The sequence below is a fragment of the Spermophilus citellus genome (genome assembly GCF_964194105.1).
Source record: "Spermophilus citellus genome assembly, chromosome: 15".
NCBI classification, from domain to species: Eukaryota; Metazoa; Chordata; class Mammalia; order Rodentia; family Sciuridae; genus Spermophilus; species Spermophilus citellus.
In genome coordinates, this window is record NC_138195.1 from 46,789,025 (window position 1) to 46,808,491 (window position 19,467).

The 19,467-nt window shown below is 33.5% G+C and overlaps 1 protein-coding gene across 10 annotated transcripts in view; it reads left to right on the forward strand.

The window, feature by feature from the left end:
- The window catches only part of FAM149B1 (family with sequence similarity 149 member B1), a 47,864-nt gene that overhangs the window by 564 nt on the left and 27,833 nt on the right, over window positions 1-19,467 (forward strand). For 8 of the 10 annotated variants that reach the window (XM_081267844.1, XM_081267846.1, XM_081267847.1 and 5 more), the window contains exons 2-5: window positions 4,552-4,656; window positions 5,944-6,073; window positions 17,069-17,211; window positions 18,071-18,187. In XM_081267844.1, coding sequence (XP_081123970.1) covers window positions 4,552-4,656; window positions 5,944-6,073; window positions 17,069-17,211; window positions 18,071-18,187 — 495 coding nt within the window. Of the gene's footprint in view, window positions 1-4,551; window positions 4,657-5,941; window positions 6,074-17,068; window positions 17,212-18,070; window positions 18,188-19,467 lie in introns of those variants that run through there. The other 2 variants (XM_081267852.1, XM_081267850.1) reach the window with 2 other exon arrangements.

Below are 19,467 nucleotides of genomic sequence, written 5' to 3' on the forward strand. Positions count from 1 at the left end.
ATGTTTCAATAAAGTTGAACACCTCAAGTGCCAGACACCAATGCAAATCTGTTTACATGCATTATCTGAATCTTTCCAACATGGATATCAGATTGAGTATTTTATTTTGGACATTCTACAGATAAAGGTCCCACATTTCAAGTAACATGCTAAAGGTTACACACAGCCGGGAGGTAGTGGAGCTCAGAGTTACAAACCCTGTGCAATCTGACTCTGAACCCGGTGGTCATAATCATTATATATACTGCTTCCCCACCTCTTAAGCATCAGAACTTAAAAGAATCAATTTTTCTTTTTAGACTAAAAAGCAAGTATTTCTAACCTAAAGACCCACTTCTTGTCCTTACATAATGTTGTAATTTAGCAAGTAATGCTAATGTCTTCCCATTACTAAGTCAAAGTCCTTTGCTTTTTGATCCTTATAACAACTCTGTAGGAAGGGTTTGATTATCTTCAGTTTTTCAGGTGATGAAATTATATGAAAAAGTTTACTCATTTTAAGGTTACATAGCCAATAGAATCAGGATTTAGGCCTGGGCTTTAAAAAATTTTCCCCTTTCATTGAACTCTGTTATTTTAGCAGCCATACATCATTTACTAAATATTAATTACACATGGCAAAAGCAAGCATATTTTAAGTATGCTGAGTTTCTAGCTGGACTCTTTTCTAGCTATGTAATTTTTTGGCGAATTACAAAATCTCTCTGCCTTCATTATCTAAAAGCATGTCTACAATGATGGCATAGGGCTTCTTATGAAATAAATGTGTCCTCAGTAAATGGCAATTTCCTTTTACATATCCACCTTTACTTGGTACAATAGACATACAAAGAAAATAAGTCTAAAATCTCTCTTTGCGTTTCAAAAGCTTATTATCTGTTAAGGAATAGGATATCTGCCCAGTAGCCATTCAGATAATAAGGAACTGGAATGAAGAACAGTCGTTTCACAGTAAAGTGAACAGCATTTAGCTTAAAATCTACTTTTATAGTTAATTCCAACATACTGAAAAGTTAAAACAAATCTTGTGTAGGAAAAAAACATGAATAAGCAGTTAAGTATTGAATGGATTGAAGTTATTGACCCAGAGTAGTTACATTACTTGTTCTTGATTGGTAATTTGATAATCCCAAAAGATGATTCTCCATCTGGAATCACAGTGAAGTGAGTAATGAAGATAAAATGTGCACAAAAGACAGTGCAATAAAAGGGCTTTTTAATCAAGATGCTATATACTGTCCTTTGAAGCAGGAACTTTAACTTTCTTCCTAACAATTATAAATTATAGATGTTGAAAAGAGTTTGGGAAAAAGAGATTTTCAACACACAGCATAACTTTTTTAAATGAAAAATTTCAAACATAAATATATTGAGAATTATATAATGAGCCACCCATTACTCCATACTCAACGGTTGTCAGCCTATTAATGTATTTGCTTCATCTATCTTTATCTCTTTGTAGCTTCTCTCTGAAAGAAGGAAAACAAAACCCCCAGGATACTGGTTTATGTTGTCATTTTGTCTGTATTCATATCCTGTACATCTCTAAAAGCTAAGGACATTTTCTTATGTAATCAAAATGCTATTGTTACATTTAATAATATCTCTTTGTTATTTTTTGTCACTTCCTTGACTAAAAAAAAATGTTTTTAAGTCTCTATTTCATAGCTAGAATCCATATTTCAGATTCCTCCCATTTTATCAAAGATAGGCTTTTAGTTTTAGGTTCACTGAATGAGAGCAGTACAGATGGCTCTGCAGAAATTCATTTCTACCATTAGAGAAAATTTAAAGGGAAAGCTTTGTTGACCTGATCCTTTGCTTTATGTTTATATATAAAAATGATACAATTTACTAAAGTCTCAAACTTTATTTCCATTTAGAGGCCTTGGAACCAGACTACTTAGATTTGAATCCTGACTCTACTTACTAATCATATGACCATAAGCAGGTTACTTAATCCCTCTGGGCTTCAGTTTCCTTCCCTGGGGAATGTACTAAATTTATAATATAAATTTCTGTATTAAAGGACATGGGAAACCTATTATAAAGAAACTTGGGTAGCTTTGTTTAACTAGCCAGTCTCCTCAATTTATTTGACTGCAGAATTTTATGAGGAAGGAAAGTACTGTAGATGATTAGGATTGGAACATATAATAATTGACCCATAGTTTATTCCAGTGCACATGTCCAATAGAAAATAGAAATTCCAGATAAGTAATGTCCAATAGAAAATATGATATAAGCTGCATATGACATTTTAAATTTTCAGGTGGTTACAACAAAAAATAAAAAAGTGAAATCATCATAGATTCAGAGAAAGTTGCAAAATTAGTATATAGAGCCCCATGAACCCTTCATTCAGTTTCCCTCCGTCGATGACATCTTAGGTAGCTTTAGTATAATTTCAAAGCCAGACACTGACATTGGTACAGTAAAGTTAACTAAACTACAGACCTTATTCAGTTTTCACCCATTTTTACATCCTGTCGTCTCTGTGTGCATATATGTATATACACATAGTTCTATCCAGATGGTCTAATTTATAGATTGTTTAACTACCACTACAATCAAGTAGACATCTGGTTTGCCACCACCAAGGAACTTCTTTGTGTACTCTTATTAGTCACATCCCCTCCAGCAGCTACTGCTATGTTCTCTCTATATAGTTTGGTTATTTGTGAATGTTATATAAATAGAATCATAGAGTATATATAATTGTGATTGGCTTTGGCTTTATTCACTTAAGCATGATACATTTGAGATCCATCCAGGTTGCTGCATGTATCGATAGTTTATTTCTTTTGATTGCCGAATTATTCTATTGTGTGACTATACCAAAGTTTAATCATTTACACATTGGACATTTGAGTTGATTACAGTTCTTTTTCAACTATAACAAAAACTGCTATGAACATTTTGTGTATGTTTTTGCGTGTGAATATAAGTTTTAATTTCTCTGGTCTCAAATACACAAGAGTTTAACTGCTAGGTCTTTTGGTAAATGTATGTATGGCTATACCATTTGACATTCTTGCCAGTAAATTATTATATGATATCCCGTTTATTCCACATTCTCACCTGCATTTAGTGTTATCAGTATTTTTTATTTTAGCTGTTCCGATAGGTGTATAGTGATATCTTACTGTATTCTCAATTTTTTAAATTAATTAATTCATTTTAATTAAGTACATATGACAGCAGAATGCATTTTGATTCATGATGTAGTGTCACACCATATGTGTAGTCATACATGTACCTTGGGTAATGATGTCTATCTCATTCAACCATCTTTCCTGCCCCCATCGGTCCTCCCCACCTTCCCTCTCCTTTGCCCAATCAAAGTTTCTCCATTTTTCCCATGCCTCCCTGCTCCCTGTTATGGATGAGATCCACTTATCAGAGAGAACATTTGGCCTTTGGTTTTTTGAGATTAGCTTACTTTGCTTAGCATGATATTCTCCAACTCCTTCCATTTACCTGCAAATGCCATAATTTTATTTTCTTTTAATGCTGAGTAATATTTCATTGTATTTATACCATAGTTTCTTTATCCATTCATCTATTGACGAACATCTAGGTTGCTTCCACAGTTTAGCTATTGTGAATTGAGCTGCTATGAACATTGATGTGACTGTGTTACTATACTATGATGATTTTAAGTTCTTTGGGTACAGACTGAGGAGTGTGAATAGCTGGATCAAATGGTGATTCCATTCCAATTTTTTAAAGGAATTTCCAAACTGCTTTCCAGATTGGTTGCACCAATTTGCTCCCATCAACATTGTGGGAGCAAATTTTTGCCACACACACGTCAGATAGAGCACTAATCTCCAGGATATATAAAGAACTCAAAAACCTTAACACCAAAAAAACAAACAGCTCAATCAGTAAATGGGCTAAGGAGATGAACAGTCACTTCTCAGAAGAAGATATTCATTTAATCAATAAATATGTGAAAAATGTTCAATATCTCTAGTAATTATAGAAATGAAAGTCAAAACTACTCTTAAGATTTCATCTCACACCAGTCAGAATGTTATTTCAAGGATACAGACAACAATAAATGTTGGTGAGGATATGGGGGGAAAGGCACACTCATACGTTGCTGGTGGGACTATATTTTCAATTTTTAATGAAATTTCAAGAATATATTTTGTTTAACTATTATATCCAAAATATTTTAATATATAATCAAGATAATAAAATTAATAAGATTGCATATTATTTATGTACTAAGACTTTGGAATCCAATGTGTTATACACTTAAAAAACAATCCGGGGTTCTCACACTTGAGGTAGCTCAAATTTTCTCTTGAATGTGTCTGCTTCCTAAATAAACCTCTGTCTGTGCATTTGTCAAACAAACAAACCAAAAAACCCACAATCAGTTCCAATGAGCCTCATTTGTAATTGCTGCTTGCTAGTAGTGTCCACTGCATTGGACAGTTCCAGAGTTGCAGGAAGTTGGTAACTAATTTTTAGATCCAGTTACTGAAATATATTTATCTTCTCCTTATAGGAAATATAACTTTATTTTATCTTTAACAGGAAAGGAGTAACAAAACATGCTCTTAATCATCATCCCCTTCCAGAGCAACTGGATGAAATTTCCTCTACTAATGATGGCCATGAAAAAGACACAAGTTCCCAAAGGTAATAACACAGAGTGCACTTGTTTGTTTATTGGACTTGCTAATGGCAAAGGTTTTGTTTTTTGGTATCAAGACTTTGTTAACGAATCAAGAAGTTTTATCATCTTAAGAGTCTGAGGAAGTAGGACTGCTTGAGTCTATTAGTTTGAAGTCAGCCTGGGCAACATAGTAAGAGCTCATTTAAAAAACAAATGGCCAGGGGATGATGGCACATGCCTGTAATCCCATTGGTTCAGGAGGCTGAGGCAGGAGGATTGTGAATTCAAAGCTAGCCTCAGTAAAAGCATAGTGCTAAGCAACTCAGTGAGACCCTGGTTAAATAAAATACAGAATAGGGCTGGGGATGTGGCTCAGTGGCCTAGTGCCCTAGAGTTCAATCCCCAGTAATCCGCTGCCCCGCCAAAATCATCAGCCTTCATTGTAGAATAGCTAATGGCAACAACATCATACTTATTTTTATAACCTTTAGAAGTAGTATTATGATGTAGTTAAGAATATGAACTTAGGGGCTGGGGTTGTGGCTCAGTGGTAGAGCGCTCACCTAGCATGTGCAAGGCCCTGGGTTAGATCCTCAGCATCACATAAAAATAAATAAATAAAATAAAGGTATATAAAAAAAGAATATGAACTTAATCCTAGTCCTGCCACTTATTAGCTGAGTAATATCGGGCAAGTTACCTACTTGATAATGTACCTCTTATAGGATATTGTGAATGTAAATGAGATAAAGTATGTAAAACCTAACACTGTTTTATAGCAAATGCTCAGTAGATATTAGCTGCTGTTGTTATTTAAAGAAATAGAAGAGAAGAGACTATGACTTCAAAGAGTATTCTGAGAAGCAATGTATTATCAAGATTAAAATCTGGAACTAAATGTCAGATTACTTCTTTTTTTAAATGGAGTTACTGGAACTCTGCATCACCAGGTAGTACCAAAGATAAAATGAGATTAACATCTGTAAAAGTACTTGATACAGTTCAGATTTTACTATTAACATTTCTGAAATATCTTTAGTTATAAAGAATATATGTTATAGGTAGAATATTAAAGTATTCATTGTAAGCTATGACTAGAATTATTTGGAAGGAATGCTGTTGGTTTTATAGAAATTAGATAGGAGTTTTCCATGATGCTTTAATTTCAGATTCTTCATTTATTTTCACCTCATTGGATGTATTTGTACACATGCTTGTCACCTAAGTTACTGGGTAGTCAATGCTGCAGAAATTTGAGGAAATATGAGAATCTTACTTTTTTCTGTCTCCCTCTCAAATTGTGCATTTAGTGAGTCTGACTTCACTCAAGAATCACCTTTAACATCAGGCAACACTGAGAATTCAGGATCTGCTTTTCCAAGTTATACTGGCACAGGGATCTCTACAGAAGGCAGCTCAGACTTCTCCTGGGGATATGGTGTGAGTTGTATGTTATCAGTCTAATGGAGTTCTTAGGAGACTATCCTAGGAGTTAGGATTTGTTGGTATATTTCATTCCTTCACTCTCCTGTATTGTTTCTTTACAAGTGTGGTAATTCCTAAATTTACCACACTTTATAATAGTTGTAAAGAAGTATTAATCCTTACTTTCTTTCAATACTTGATGGGTAGTGTTTGACGTGTATATATTACAAAAGAGGACTAAATGTATTTACCCCTAATGTTATTCAGTCATTATTAATTAGGTGATTAAATGAGTGACTTTTGCTTAAATTGTATCAATTTCCCATTATAAAAAATTATTTTTAAAAGACTAATAACCTTCAAAGAAAAATTTATGAAAGACAAATTTTATGCATAATTTTACCATCTTGATTCAGTAGGTATTTTGATTTTTATGTCTTCTTTCAATTTGTAATTTGGTTATAATCATGATGTACATAATAGTATCATGCTCTACTTTTCATTTAATATTACTTTGTAAGCACTTTTCTACAATGCTTATTTTATTTTAAGTGTTTTTTTTTTAGTTGTTGATGGACTTTATTTTATTCATTTATTTGTATGTGGTACTGAGAGTCAAACCCAGTGCCTCACACACATGAAGCAAGTGCTCTACCACTGAGCCACAACCCCAGCCCCAATGTTTATTTTACACACTATTATTGTTAGCAACCTGCTTTCTTTACAGAAAGCCTAATTTTTAAAACCTATTATTATTACCATGAATTATTTTCCAATCTTTTTTTTAATTTTTTTTTTTTAGTTGTTGATGGACCTTTATTTATTTATATATGGTGCTGAGAATCCAACCCAGTGCCTCACACATGCCAGGCAAGTGCTACACCACTGAACTACAACTCTAGCCCCTCCAATCATTTTATATATATGTAATATATATAATATATAATATATATTTTTATATATATTATATATATATACTTTCTTCATATATTTCTATGATATATGTACATATACTCTGTGTGTGCATGTGTGTGTGTACATACAACATGTATGTATCCTATTTTGTGGTCTACTTTTTTCATGTACCATTACTTTGTATAGATGTTTCATCCTTCATGCCTATCTATTTGAATAGTTATATTTCTTGGTGTTAATGTATTATAATTTAAGTTTTCCCTTATTTTCTGATATTTGGGTTTTCATTTTTTTGTTCATTTATTTAAAAACATTTATTGAACACATTTGTTTTCACTGAACCTTATTGAGCACATTTGTTTTTACTATACTCATTGGCTTGGGGGATATGGGGCCAAGTGAGGCTTCTAATACTTAATAGTCTTATGAGGGAGATTGACAAAAGGAAATAAGATATAAAAAGTGGTAAGAGCTCTAAGGAAGATGACAGGTGCTGAAATAGTATAGGGGAATTCACTTTATATAGAAATATCGGGTAGGATAGATCTGAGTGAGACTTAAATATTGAAGAGTTAGCCATGAAAAGAGTGAGAAAAAGAACTTTCTACCCCAAGGAGAAGAAGTTCATATTTCCAAGGCAAAATGTATGGCATGTTCTTGAAACTGAAGAAAACAATCAGAGTGGCTGGAAGATGGTGAACCAGGGGGAGAAAAGCACAAAAATGAGATTAGAGAGGTAAGCAGAAGTACATTGTGTAGGGCCTTATAGACCATGGAAAGAATTTAAATTTTATTCTGAAGGAATGAAGTTGATGCCTCATATGGAGGATTTAGTGCACTGACTATATGTATTTCCATCATTTCTTTCTATATTATGATAGTTGTCTCTTTTTAAGTTATAAAAATGTCATACAGATATATCCATTCCCTTGCTTTTTTATATTATTTTATTATGTAACATTTTATTTTAACTACTATGTAACAGGTTTTTAAAAATTCAAATATAATCATTTCACTTTCTACCTTCATTTCTTCACTAGTCAGGAAAAATGGAATAATATAAGATTTTTCATAGGTTTTTAACAATTTTTCATGTTTATCTTTTTAATTCACTGATTTTTTTTTTTTTTTAAGATCAAGGGTGGGTGCATTTATCTCTAAAGAGCTACATAGTAAATACTTTAGGCTTTGTAGACTCTATCTGGACCTTCATCTCGCACTGTATTCACAAAGCAGCTATAAACTATAAGCAGCTATAAGCTATAAAGCAGTGTGTAAATAAAGAGACTGAATGTGTTCCAATAAAACTTCATTTGTAAATAGGTGATGGGCTGGATTTATCCTATTGACCACAGTTTGCTGAACTTATTCCAAATACTACTTATAACAGAACCTTAGATTTTGCTATTGTATCTACTCTCCCTATAGAGCTATAGAATTTGAACATTGGACCAAGTTGAAAATTATATTTCCCAGTCTCTGTTACATAGAAGTGAGGAGGTAGGGCTTTATGGAGTGCCATTTTTTTTTTTCCAGTTATCTCTTGCTCCTAATTCCTGTCTGAATCATGAAACTATGGCTAAAAATACAGCAGCCATCTCAGACCATGAAGTATTAATTGAAGATGGAAATGGTAGGAGAAACTGGGTCCTTGATATCCCTGGGACCACCATATCAACTTTTTAATTCCTACCTCTAAACTTAATTTTTTATGAGAGAAAATTATCTTATTTAAGCCACTGTTATTCTCAGTAGTATCCAAATGCAATTCATGACTGACATACTCATCCTTTTAAAAAACACATTACAAATACCTTTTTCTAGTATGGGATTTTTATAATTTTCATAATTTTTACATTTAGTTCTTTAATCCACCCACAATTGTCTTTTGTTATGGTATGTAGCAGAGACATAATCCTACTTTTTTCCACATGCATAATGAATTGTTTCAGCACCATTTATTTACTAGGTCAGAATTTCTAAGCAGTAACATTTTGGGTATGGTTAATGTGTAGAAATGTCCCACTAACAGACTGCTTAGTATATATGATTCCTTCCTATCAAAATATTGGTAGTACCCCATCAATGGGTTCTCTAAAATTATACAAATAAATTTTTTACCTTCTCCTATACATAAGTGATGATATTCCAGTGGAGCTGTTTATTCTTTTCCCTCTGTCTGCCATGCTTACCTCTGTTATAAATCAAATTTTAAAATATGAAAGAGTTATTTCCAGACTCTCTAAATTGTCCTATCCTAAGCTCATTTATTGGTTTTAACTATATAACAATTATAACTATATAACAATTATATGTAACTATAGCTGTATAATAATCCATATTGTCTGGTAGTATTACTGAATTGTTCAGTAATACCACATTGCACATAATTGTCTTGACCAATATTTTAATATAAAAAATAGAAAGTTTTTAAAATTGCATAGGTCAATTTGAGAAAAACTGCCATCTTTATTAATTTGAGTTTTAAACATGTCCTTGGTATATTAATCTTTCAACTTAATAAAAAAAAACTATTTAGATCTTGTTTAATATATTTTAGTAATAAGGTTTTCATTATTGTATCAATAAAGGGGTACTGTACATTTGTTAGGGATTAGTTTCTAGGGACTTTGGATGGTATAATGTTTTAAAATTATAACTTAAGACTTGTTGTTTGTGTTTCTTGTTGTTTGTATTTTTTACCTACTGTATAACATTCCATTTTTATTAACTTTATTTTACTTATTCATACTCTATAAAATTTACCCTTTTAAAGTATATGAGTATTTTATAGTATATTCACAGAGTTGTTCAACCATCATTACTATCTAATCTTACTATGTTTTTATCACTTCAGAAAGAAGTCCTGTACCCCTTAGCTGTCACTCCCCCGGCCCATGCAACCACTAATCTGCTGTCTGTCTCTGTGGAATGGCCTATTCTGGCATTTTCATATAAATAAATTATACTATAGCTTTTTATATCTGGAATCTTTCAATTAGCACAATAGTTTCAAGGTTCATTTATATTATAAATTAATCAGTACTTTATTCTTTTTCTTGTTAATAAATTTTATTGCAGGGCTGAGGCTGTAGCTAAATGACAGAGCACTTGCCTAGCACGTGAGGCACTGGGTTCCATCTTTAGTACCACATAAAAATACAAATAAAATAAGGCATGTTGTCCATCTACAACTACCAAAAAAAAAAAAAAAATTGCTGGGGATCGGATGTACTTCAGTGATACAGTACCTAAAAATTTATTTTAAAAAATTATATTGCATAGATTACCAAATCTTATCTGTTTTTCAGCTAATGGGTTTCTACTTCTGACTTTTATTAATAATGCTAGGATAAACACTTGTGTACAGGTATTTTTGGTGTGCCTATATTTTGAATTATCTTAGGTATATAACAAGGAGAATTGCTAGGTCATATGAAAATTCTGTGTTTAACTCTTTGAAGAATAGATTTATTTTTGATATTTATTATAATAATTATGATTTTCAAGATTTCTAGTTAGTAAATAAATAATATTGATGTCTTCCTTATATTATTGCAAAGACTTCACTGCAGATATAATCATATGAATGTCAGAGTAGAAAATTCCTTTGAAATGCATTATTTTTTTTTTAAAGAGAGAGTGAGAGAGGAGAGAGAGAGAGAGAGAGAGAGAGAATTTTTTAATATTTATTTTTTAGTTCTCGGCGGACACAACATCTTTGTTGGTATGTGGTGCTGAGGATCGAACCCGGGCTGCACGCATGCCAGGCGAGCGTGCTACCGCTTGAGCCACATCCCCTGCCCTGAAATGCATTATTTTGTATGTAACAAAATTCAAGTTTTTTTAAAATATATATATATTTATTTATTTTTTAGTTTTAGGCGGACACATTATCTTTATTTTATTTTTATGTGGTGCTGAGAATCGAACCCAGTGCCTCACGCATGCTACGCAAACACGCTACCACTTGAGCCACGATACCAGCCCCCAAAATTCAGGTTTTGAATTAAAGTTGCAATTCTTTTTTATTTTAAATTTTTTTAGTTGTAATTGGACCCAATACCTTTATTCTTTGTTTTTTTTTTTTTTTAACGTGGTGCTGAGGATTGAATCCAGGGCCTCACACATGCTAGGCAAGTGCTCTACCACTGAGCCACAACCCCAGCCCTCAAGTTGAACTATTTTTCCACAATTTGAATGACATAATACCCCCCCACCAGATATTTTAACGTGTATTTCTTATGAATAAAGAAATAATGTGTACAAATAAGGACATTCTTCTATCAGAATGCAACTACTAAAATCAGGAAAGTTATGATATATTACTGCCATCTAATCCTCAGGCCCTATTCTAGTGTTACCAATTGTGCTAATAATATCCTTTATAACAAAAGTTCAGTTCACATTATCCTATCCTCTTTTGCTCCTTCAATCTTGAATCATTCTTTAAAATGATAGCACAGAAATGAAAATATTTTTCTTACTGTGCTCTAGTAGGTGGCACACAATGCCTTTTATCTCAGTATTTATGGTCTTCACCTTGGTTACTTCATTAAGGTGAGATCTTCCAACTTACTCATTTGCATTTGCATGGAAAGGTATTTTATGGGGAGTTATTTTGAAATTATGTTGCTTTTCTGTTTCTCATCAAACTTTCAACTTATTTATTTGTATCCGTGGGACTCGTGGATTTCCGTTTTACTCAATGAGTTACACATCATTATTATTTATCTTGAAGTTCGAATTATCCCAAATTTGGCCAATGAAAACCCTTGCAAAATGGCTTCTATGCCATTTTGGCCTATTCCCATTCTATTCCTATTCTATGCCATTTTGGCCTATTCTTTTTTGAGCATTTACTTTCTGGCACAAGATATTTTAGGCTTATTTTGTACTTTGACCCAGAATTGGGATACTTAGAAAACAAGATTTGTGTGCTGGATATGCATACTAATTTTTTCTTGTCATGGATGCCCAGCCCTTCCTAGTGGACAGAACCAGGGAATACTTGTAGTCCTCCTATTCCAATCTTACATGATAAGGTTCATAATAGTTTTCCCCTTTCCATATTTGTAGCTTCTTTATCTGACAGAAACCTGGCTCTCATCATCCTTAATACGTTTATCTATTTGATTAATTTCCCTGAATGTAACCAGTTTCCCACTATTGCCACTGGCTCTTACTCTCTGCATATGCCCTTTTCACCCTGCACTGGGTCACTCCCCCCTGTATCCTTTTACCATTTGGATTTTCTCAGCCGGCTTGGACTCAGACACTCATACTGGTTTGACCTCCTTTGGGGTACCTTTTTTAACCTTGGCCTCTCTTGCTCCACCTACTCCCCATGCGGTAGCCTTCCTCTCTCCATTCTAATTTCAACATTACAAGCTGATTGCCTTCCCAAAGGGACATCTTGATTTTCAGTAGTGCTCATCCTGCAACATCTTATTCCCATTGTGGGTAGATTATATTTTCAAAAGCCATGTTCTTTCTCCTGGAACCTGGATGTCCCTTTTAACTGCCTCAGTCATTAGAACAAAGTGAAAGTGATGCTACTTGACTTTTTAGGTTAGAAGACACTGCAGTTTCTGCTTGCCTATTTCTGTCTCTGTCTCTGTCTTTGAGTGGTAGATCTCTGAATTTAACCACCATTTGTAAGAAAGTTCAGTTACAGACATGAAAAAGCACTATGGAAAGGAATTAAAGTCTGCAGTTATAAGCCAGCCTCAGTTGCCACTGTATTAGTGAATGAGCCTTCAGATGATTTTAGCTCCCAGCCTTTGAGTCTTTTGACTGAGGCCACAGATGATACAGAGCAGAGATAAGCCATTCCTATTGAGATCTATACAAATTCCTGACCCATATAAACCTGGAGAGATAATAAGTGATTTTTGCTGTTGAGTTTTGGAGTAATTTGCTTCACTGCCAGAGTAACTTGAAATACCCTTTTAACATGTTCAGGGCCTCTGAGCCCTCTAAGTCTCATATTGCCTAGCAGGCCATCCTCCTACTCCCTTGACCTCTTATTTTCCTTGGCTCCCTGCCTGGGGAGTTTTCTGACTATGCAATAGTGAGTCAGAGTTCAAGCAAAGCAATGATGTTCCCATTGTGCTGAGGAGCAGATACCAGAGTTCAGGGCAAAAGAAGCAGCTGGAATCTGCCAGGGAGGGAGAGAAGAGTACCAGAAACTGTAAATAAATGGGTAAATGTCAAAGTCTTTATTTTTATCTGATTTCTTTAAAAGATACTGACTGAGGCAAAAAAATGCTTATATTTAATATATATTGACATATAAGATATGTATGTATAATGCATATAAGATGTATAAAGATGGGGCTTATAGAAGTAATTACAGCTCAAAGGATGGTTGACTATAATACAAATTTCCTTTTTTAAGGTTATTACAATTGTGAGTTGTTATAAAAATACTAAGGAAATTAGATTAAACAACTCTCACACAGAGAAAGCTTTAGGCCCAGTTGAATTCTATCCATTTGTGGTAGAAATAACAACGGCACAAACTTTTTTCCAAAAAATAGAAGGAACACTTCTCAACTCATTTTAAGAGGTCAGCATAATCTTGATGCTAAAACCTGATGAAGACAATATAATAAGAGAAAATTATGAGGGGGAACTTATAATATCAGAGTGAGTAGTTTTAACAAATCCTCTCCCCCCAAAGACAATAATAAAAATAGATTAAGGTGGTGAATGCAGCTATTTAAGGACTTTGAAAGTTTACCAAAAGTATACAACTAAAAAATAAACAATTATTTATAGAAATCAATAGGGCTTGGGTTAAGAACAATGAGAGTCTGTTTCTCTAGGCAGACAAGCTATGAAAGCTAGCAGTTTTACTGCCAGAGAAGGATCTAGAGTAAAGCTTAGACAAACTGTGTGCTTAATAGCATTGTCAACACAGTTGTAAACTTGGGAAGAACAGTGGATCAGACAGGCTGAGGTTACAGACAATGGATTGGCACATTATCTAGAAGTTTATTAAAAGGATCTGGGAAATAAGATGCATGCAAGTGCAGAAGAAGATAGAAGGAACCCAGAAATTAAAAGCTGGGGCAGTCATGCATGGAGGTGCCTACTTCTAATCTCAGCTACTCAGGAGTCTGAGATAGGAGCATTACAGGATTTCAAGTTCAAGACCAGCCTCGGCAACTTAACAAGACCTTGTCTCAAAATTTAAAAAGGGATGGGTTGGGGGCTGGGGTTGTGGCTCAGTGGTAGAGTGCTTGCCTAGCTTGTATGAGGCTCTGAGTTCAATCCTCAGCACCACATAAAAATATATAAATAAAATAGAGGTACTGTGTCCATCTACAACTAAAAAAAATATTTTTTAAAAAAAGGGATGGGTTATAGCTCAGTAGTAAAGCACCACTGGAATCAATCCTCAGTAACTTAAAAATAAAAAAAACTAAGCACTGCTTGAATTAGAACTCAGAGGAGATAAACTTTAAGACAAGAAAAAGTACCAGAAACAAGGAATATTTTGTAATGATAAAAGGTTTCAGTCATTAGTAAAATATAGCAATTATAAATTATACATACTCAATAACTTAAAGTTCACAAAGCATAAATGAACAGAATTCCAAGGAGAAATAAGCACAATTATAGCTGGAAACTCAATACCCTACTCTTAATACTTAAAAAATAAACTAGACAAAAGATTAGCAAAGATTACTGAGGAGATGAATAGCACTATGAACCAACTTGACCTAAATGACAGCAGAATATGTACTCTATATACTCTTCAAACACATTTTTAAAAAAGTATTGTAAATCTAAAGTATGTTCTCCAATACCAATGGAATTAAGTTGGAAATAGAAAGCAGAAATGTGGAATATCCCCAAATGCTGTTTGGAAGGGATATCTTCAAGGGAAAACTAAAAAAAAATATTTTTCACTAAATGAAAATGAAAAAGCAAAATATCAAAATTTATGGTGGTGCTTAGAAATAAATTAATGGAGTGTCATGTCTATCTAAAAAGAACAAATAAAAAAATTTAAAAAGAAACAAATTAATGGTTCTAAATGCTTACAGAAAAGAGAATCTGAAGTCCATAAGTTTCCACCTTAAGAAACTAAAAATGGACAAACTAAATCTAAAGCAAGCAGAAAGAAGGAAATATTAATTAAACTGGAAATTAATGACATAAAAAAATAGAGAAAACTAACATGTAGTCAAAAGTTAGTTCTCTGAAAAATTGTCAGTAAAACAGACAAATCTTGTGATCCTCCTGCCTCAGCCTCCTGACCGCTGGGTTTACAGACTTGTGTCTGGCCAGATTTTTTTTTAAATGATTCCCAAATATATTTCTACTGAGAAGAGACTTATTTTAATTCTCTTTTTCAAAATATTTGTTTAGTTGTAGATGGACACAATACATTTACTTATTTATTTTTATGTGATACTGAGGATTGAACCCAGTGCCTCACACGTGCAAGATGGGCACTCTACTACTGAACCACAACCCCAGCCCCTGATTTTAATTTTTACAGTGAAAATACATAGTTCTCATTTTATCCTTTTAGAAGAAAGTATAACTTTTCTTCCAGTGAAATGTAAAAGGGCACATAATAAATATAGCTGCAGTAAAGGTAAGCAGGAAATTTAAAGATCTGATAACATGATTAGTTCCACATTTTATAGCCTTCTCTTTTTTTGGTGGGGGTGGGGTGGGTTTTTACTGGGGATTAAACCCAGGGACACTTTACCTCTGAGCCATATCCTAGTCCTTTTTTTATTTTGAGATAGGATCTCACTATATTTCTGAGGGCCTTGCTGTGTTGCTGAGGCTGGCCTTGAACTTGTGATCCTCCTGCCTTAGCCTTCCAAATTGCTGGGATTACAGGCCTATGCTACAGTGCCTGGCTCCTCTGACAGGTTACAGGGCTCAAATGTGTAACATAAGTTGTCAAGTGAAAGATGCAGAATACTAAGTAATATATACAGATTTTTTTGTTCTAAAAAATACTAGAACCAAGCAACTATACTAAAATTAGCAGTCATCAAAGCCAGGTATGGTGGCACACACTGGTAGTGCCAGCTACTCAGGAAGCAGAGGCAGGAAGATTGCCTGAGCCCAGGAGTTTGGGGAGATATCTCAATAATAATAACAACATAATAATAAAAATAATAATCATTAACTTTTGTGGAATTGTAGTGAAACAGGACAGAAGAACCTGTATACCTGAGGAATTTTCAGGAAGCAGGTTTATTGATTGCAGGGTCCAGAGAGGCTATTGCATAGCCTAAAACATTCTCTGGGGAACGGGGGTTGTGGCTCAGTGGTAGAGCATTTGCCTAGCACGTGTGAGGCACTGGGTTCGATCCTTAGCACCTCATAAAATAAATAAATAAAATAAAGGCTTTGTGTTTGTCTACAACTAAAAATATTTTTAAAAAAATTCTCTGAACCAAGATTTTGGAAATTCTTTGAACTTTATACCCATTGTGGGGGGTGGGGCCTTGGAAGTTTACATGCTGGAGGAGTTTGCATAAAATAATTTCTTAAGTTCTAAGGACAGACACAGGTCACATAAGTTTTTACCAAGAAAACACAGATAATATATTTTGTACAACAAGCTTACAGACTAATTCTGTTACATCTTTTGTGTGCAAACCTGGCATTTACAAGAAAGAATTTCAACCACAATAACCTTTGCAGACATCCTGCTGACCTGACAGAGGAGAAGCTTAATTATGGCAAGAGTCTTTTGGGTGGGGGTACCTGGTCTGCTTCATTAGAAAATTTTAAGTTTTTCTTTATACTTTTCTGTACTTTTAAAATGTTTACAATAAATAGTATTTATATGAAGAAGAAATTGTTACTTTTTAAAAAACATATTTCTGTAAATTTTCTTTAAACAGGAATAGAAAAGACATCTAAAAATTCCATGAGCTCTGAAAATTACATGAGTTCTGAAAATTCCGTAACTACTTTTCTTTCATGTAAACACAGTAATATTTCAAATGGATTAAATATTTTAAACAAAACAAAATCTGATTGCTTTCAGTCTTTACATTGTTAACAGAGGTTGAAGGTCACCTAAATATTTTGGGGGGTATTTTCTTCTAGGAACTTGATAAAAATGCCACTGAAAAAGTCCAGGCCATGTTCACAGCCATTGATGAGCTCTTATATGAGCAAAAGTCAAGTGTGCATACCAAGAGTCTACAAGAAGAGTGCCAACAGTGGACATCTAGCTTTCCTCACCTCAGGTATTGAAGGCTACCATTGTCTTGTATTCATGGCTAAAACTAAAATTAAAAAGTGCATTTCTAAAAAAGCTTATATTCTGAAATATCTATTGGATATTATTTTAATGAATGTGAACAAGGCCATGTGGTGTAAAGGCTCAACTGAGAGAATGAATACTCAAGTTGGTGGAAGTTTCCATAGCTACCAATATGCTATCCTGGTTGAGAGAAACTATTTCTATACCAGTAGCTGAGATCTGTGTATCAGGAGTTTCTAAAGAACTCTACTTTTGAGCAATATGGTCAGAAAATATATTTGTTTATGCAGATTATTATAGAGGATTAAGGGCAAATTCCAAAAGTTTGCTCAGTTTCCTTGGGTTTATTTTTTTCCTGTTTTTTCCCCTTTTGTGTATTTATTTTTTCCTTAGGATTTTCAAAAACTCCCAGGCTATTGCTTTATCTTTTCTATCCCCATTTTGTTGAAGAGAGAGATATACCTGTGGTAAGGATTCACATTTTATCTGAAGAATTATTCTTGAGCCAGGTGCGGTGGCACACGCCTATTATCCCAGCAGCTCGAGAGGCAGAGGCAGGAGGGTCACAAGTTCAAAGCCAGTCTCAGCAAAAGTGAGGTGTTAAGCAACTCAGTGAGACCCTGTCTCTAAATAAAATACAAAATAGGACTGGGGATGAGGCTTAGTGGTTGAATGCCCCTGAGTTCAGTCCCCAGTACCGGCCCCCCAAAGAATTAAATCAATGTCAAACTAATATGTACTGGACTTCTATGTAGAGCCATCAGATTTGTTCCAGAAATGACTAGTTTTTGTATGTATGCCAAGTGAAGGTGTTTAATGGTCTATATGTTTTCATTTTGAAGAATTCTGGGTAAACAGATAATTACTCCAAGTGAAGGTTATGGATTATATCCTACATCCCCACCTGCTATTTCAGCTTCACATGAAGCAGCCTTGTCTCAAGAAAGAGATTCAGCAATGTAAGTATTCTATTATGTATGTGTTTCAATATCCTGACATGCAAATATTATTTTCTACTGATTGAACTAAGGATTAAGATAATTATACTTCTTGGTATTTAATAAAGCACAGAAAATTCTGTAAGATTGGTCATAGTCTTTGTGTATATTAAAATTTTGTTATATAATTTTTTGTTCAAAAAATTAAAACATTTCCTGCAGTTGAGGGATATATTTGTTATTCAGATCTATTCATCTGTATCTGTATATCTCTATATCTACACCTATTCATAAATATAGGCACTTCCCCTCTGGAATAAATGTGTAAATAGAATGGTTGTTAAAAATTTAGGGGTCACACTTTAAAATTTTTTTGAAAACTATATTTTAAAAGTGATTTTTTAAAAAACTTGTTAATTATAACTTAATCCCTTTACAGAACCAGAATTAAACTTCAAAATAATTTTTAAATAGCTAAATTTTTGGAATGCCTCAAATCTTATAGTAGAAATATTCAACTAGGATTATTTCTAAACCTATGCTTATTTAAATATATTATAAAATGTAATACTATAGTTTTTAAAAGACTAGAACTTACTTTTGGGCTTTCAGTTAAATATAACTTGTCACAGACGAAGATTATGGAATCTGCATTGTCAGCTGATTTTTGGTCAGAGAATGGAATTGTTTGCTTTTCTCAAAGTAATATAAATTCAAGCTGCTGGTTTTCTTTTTAAATTTAAACTCATATATCAATAAACCTTCTTAAGTTTACTCCTTTCATATAAATTTAAACCCAATGTCTCCCACAGGTATAATTTATCCTTTTATTTCTTCTGACCAAAATTCTGTTGTCATTAGGATATATTTTCTTTAAATGTTAGTATAAACTTTTTTATGTGCATTATTTTATAACTGGAGCAAGTAGGTCCGCTTAGAGATTTTTTTTTTCTTCAAAAATATAAAGAATCAAGTCTGAGCAGTTAACTCCCCCTTTTTAGGTTACCTGAGTAACTCATTATTCTTCAACATATTATTATCTTTCCTTTCTACCTGCTGCCACCACTGCTGACTGATCTTTTTATTTTTGGATCTACTTTGTCTAGGCTATTAAACTTACAGTTCTCAATAATTACTTACATAGATAAAACAAATATCTGTGTATACATTACACAGAGACACATACATAGATTATGCAGTTATATTACCATGCCAGTATTCACTGAAAAAAATAAAAAATTAAACATAATCCACATTTACTTTTTTCACGTAACAACTACTCTGTCTATATTCAATATTTC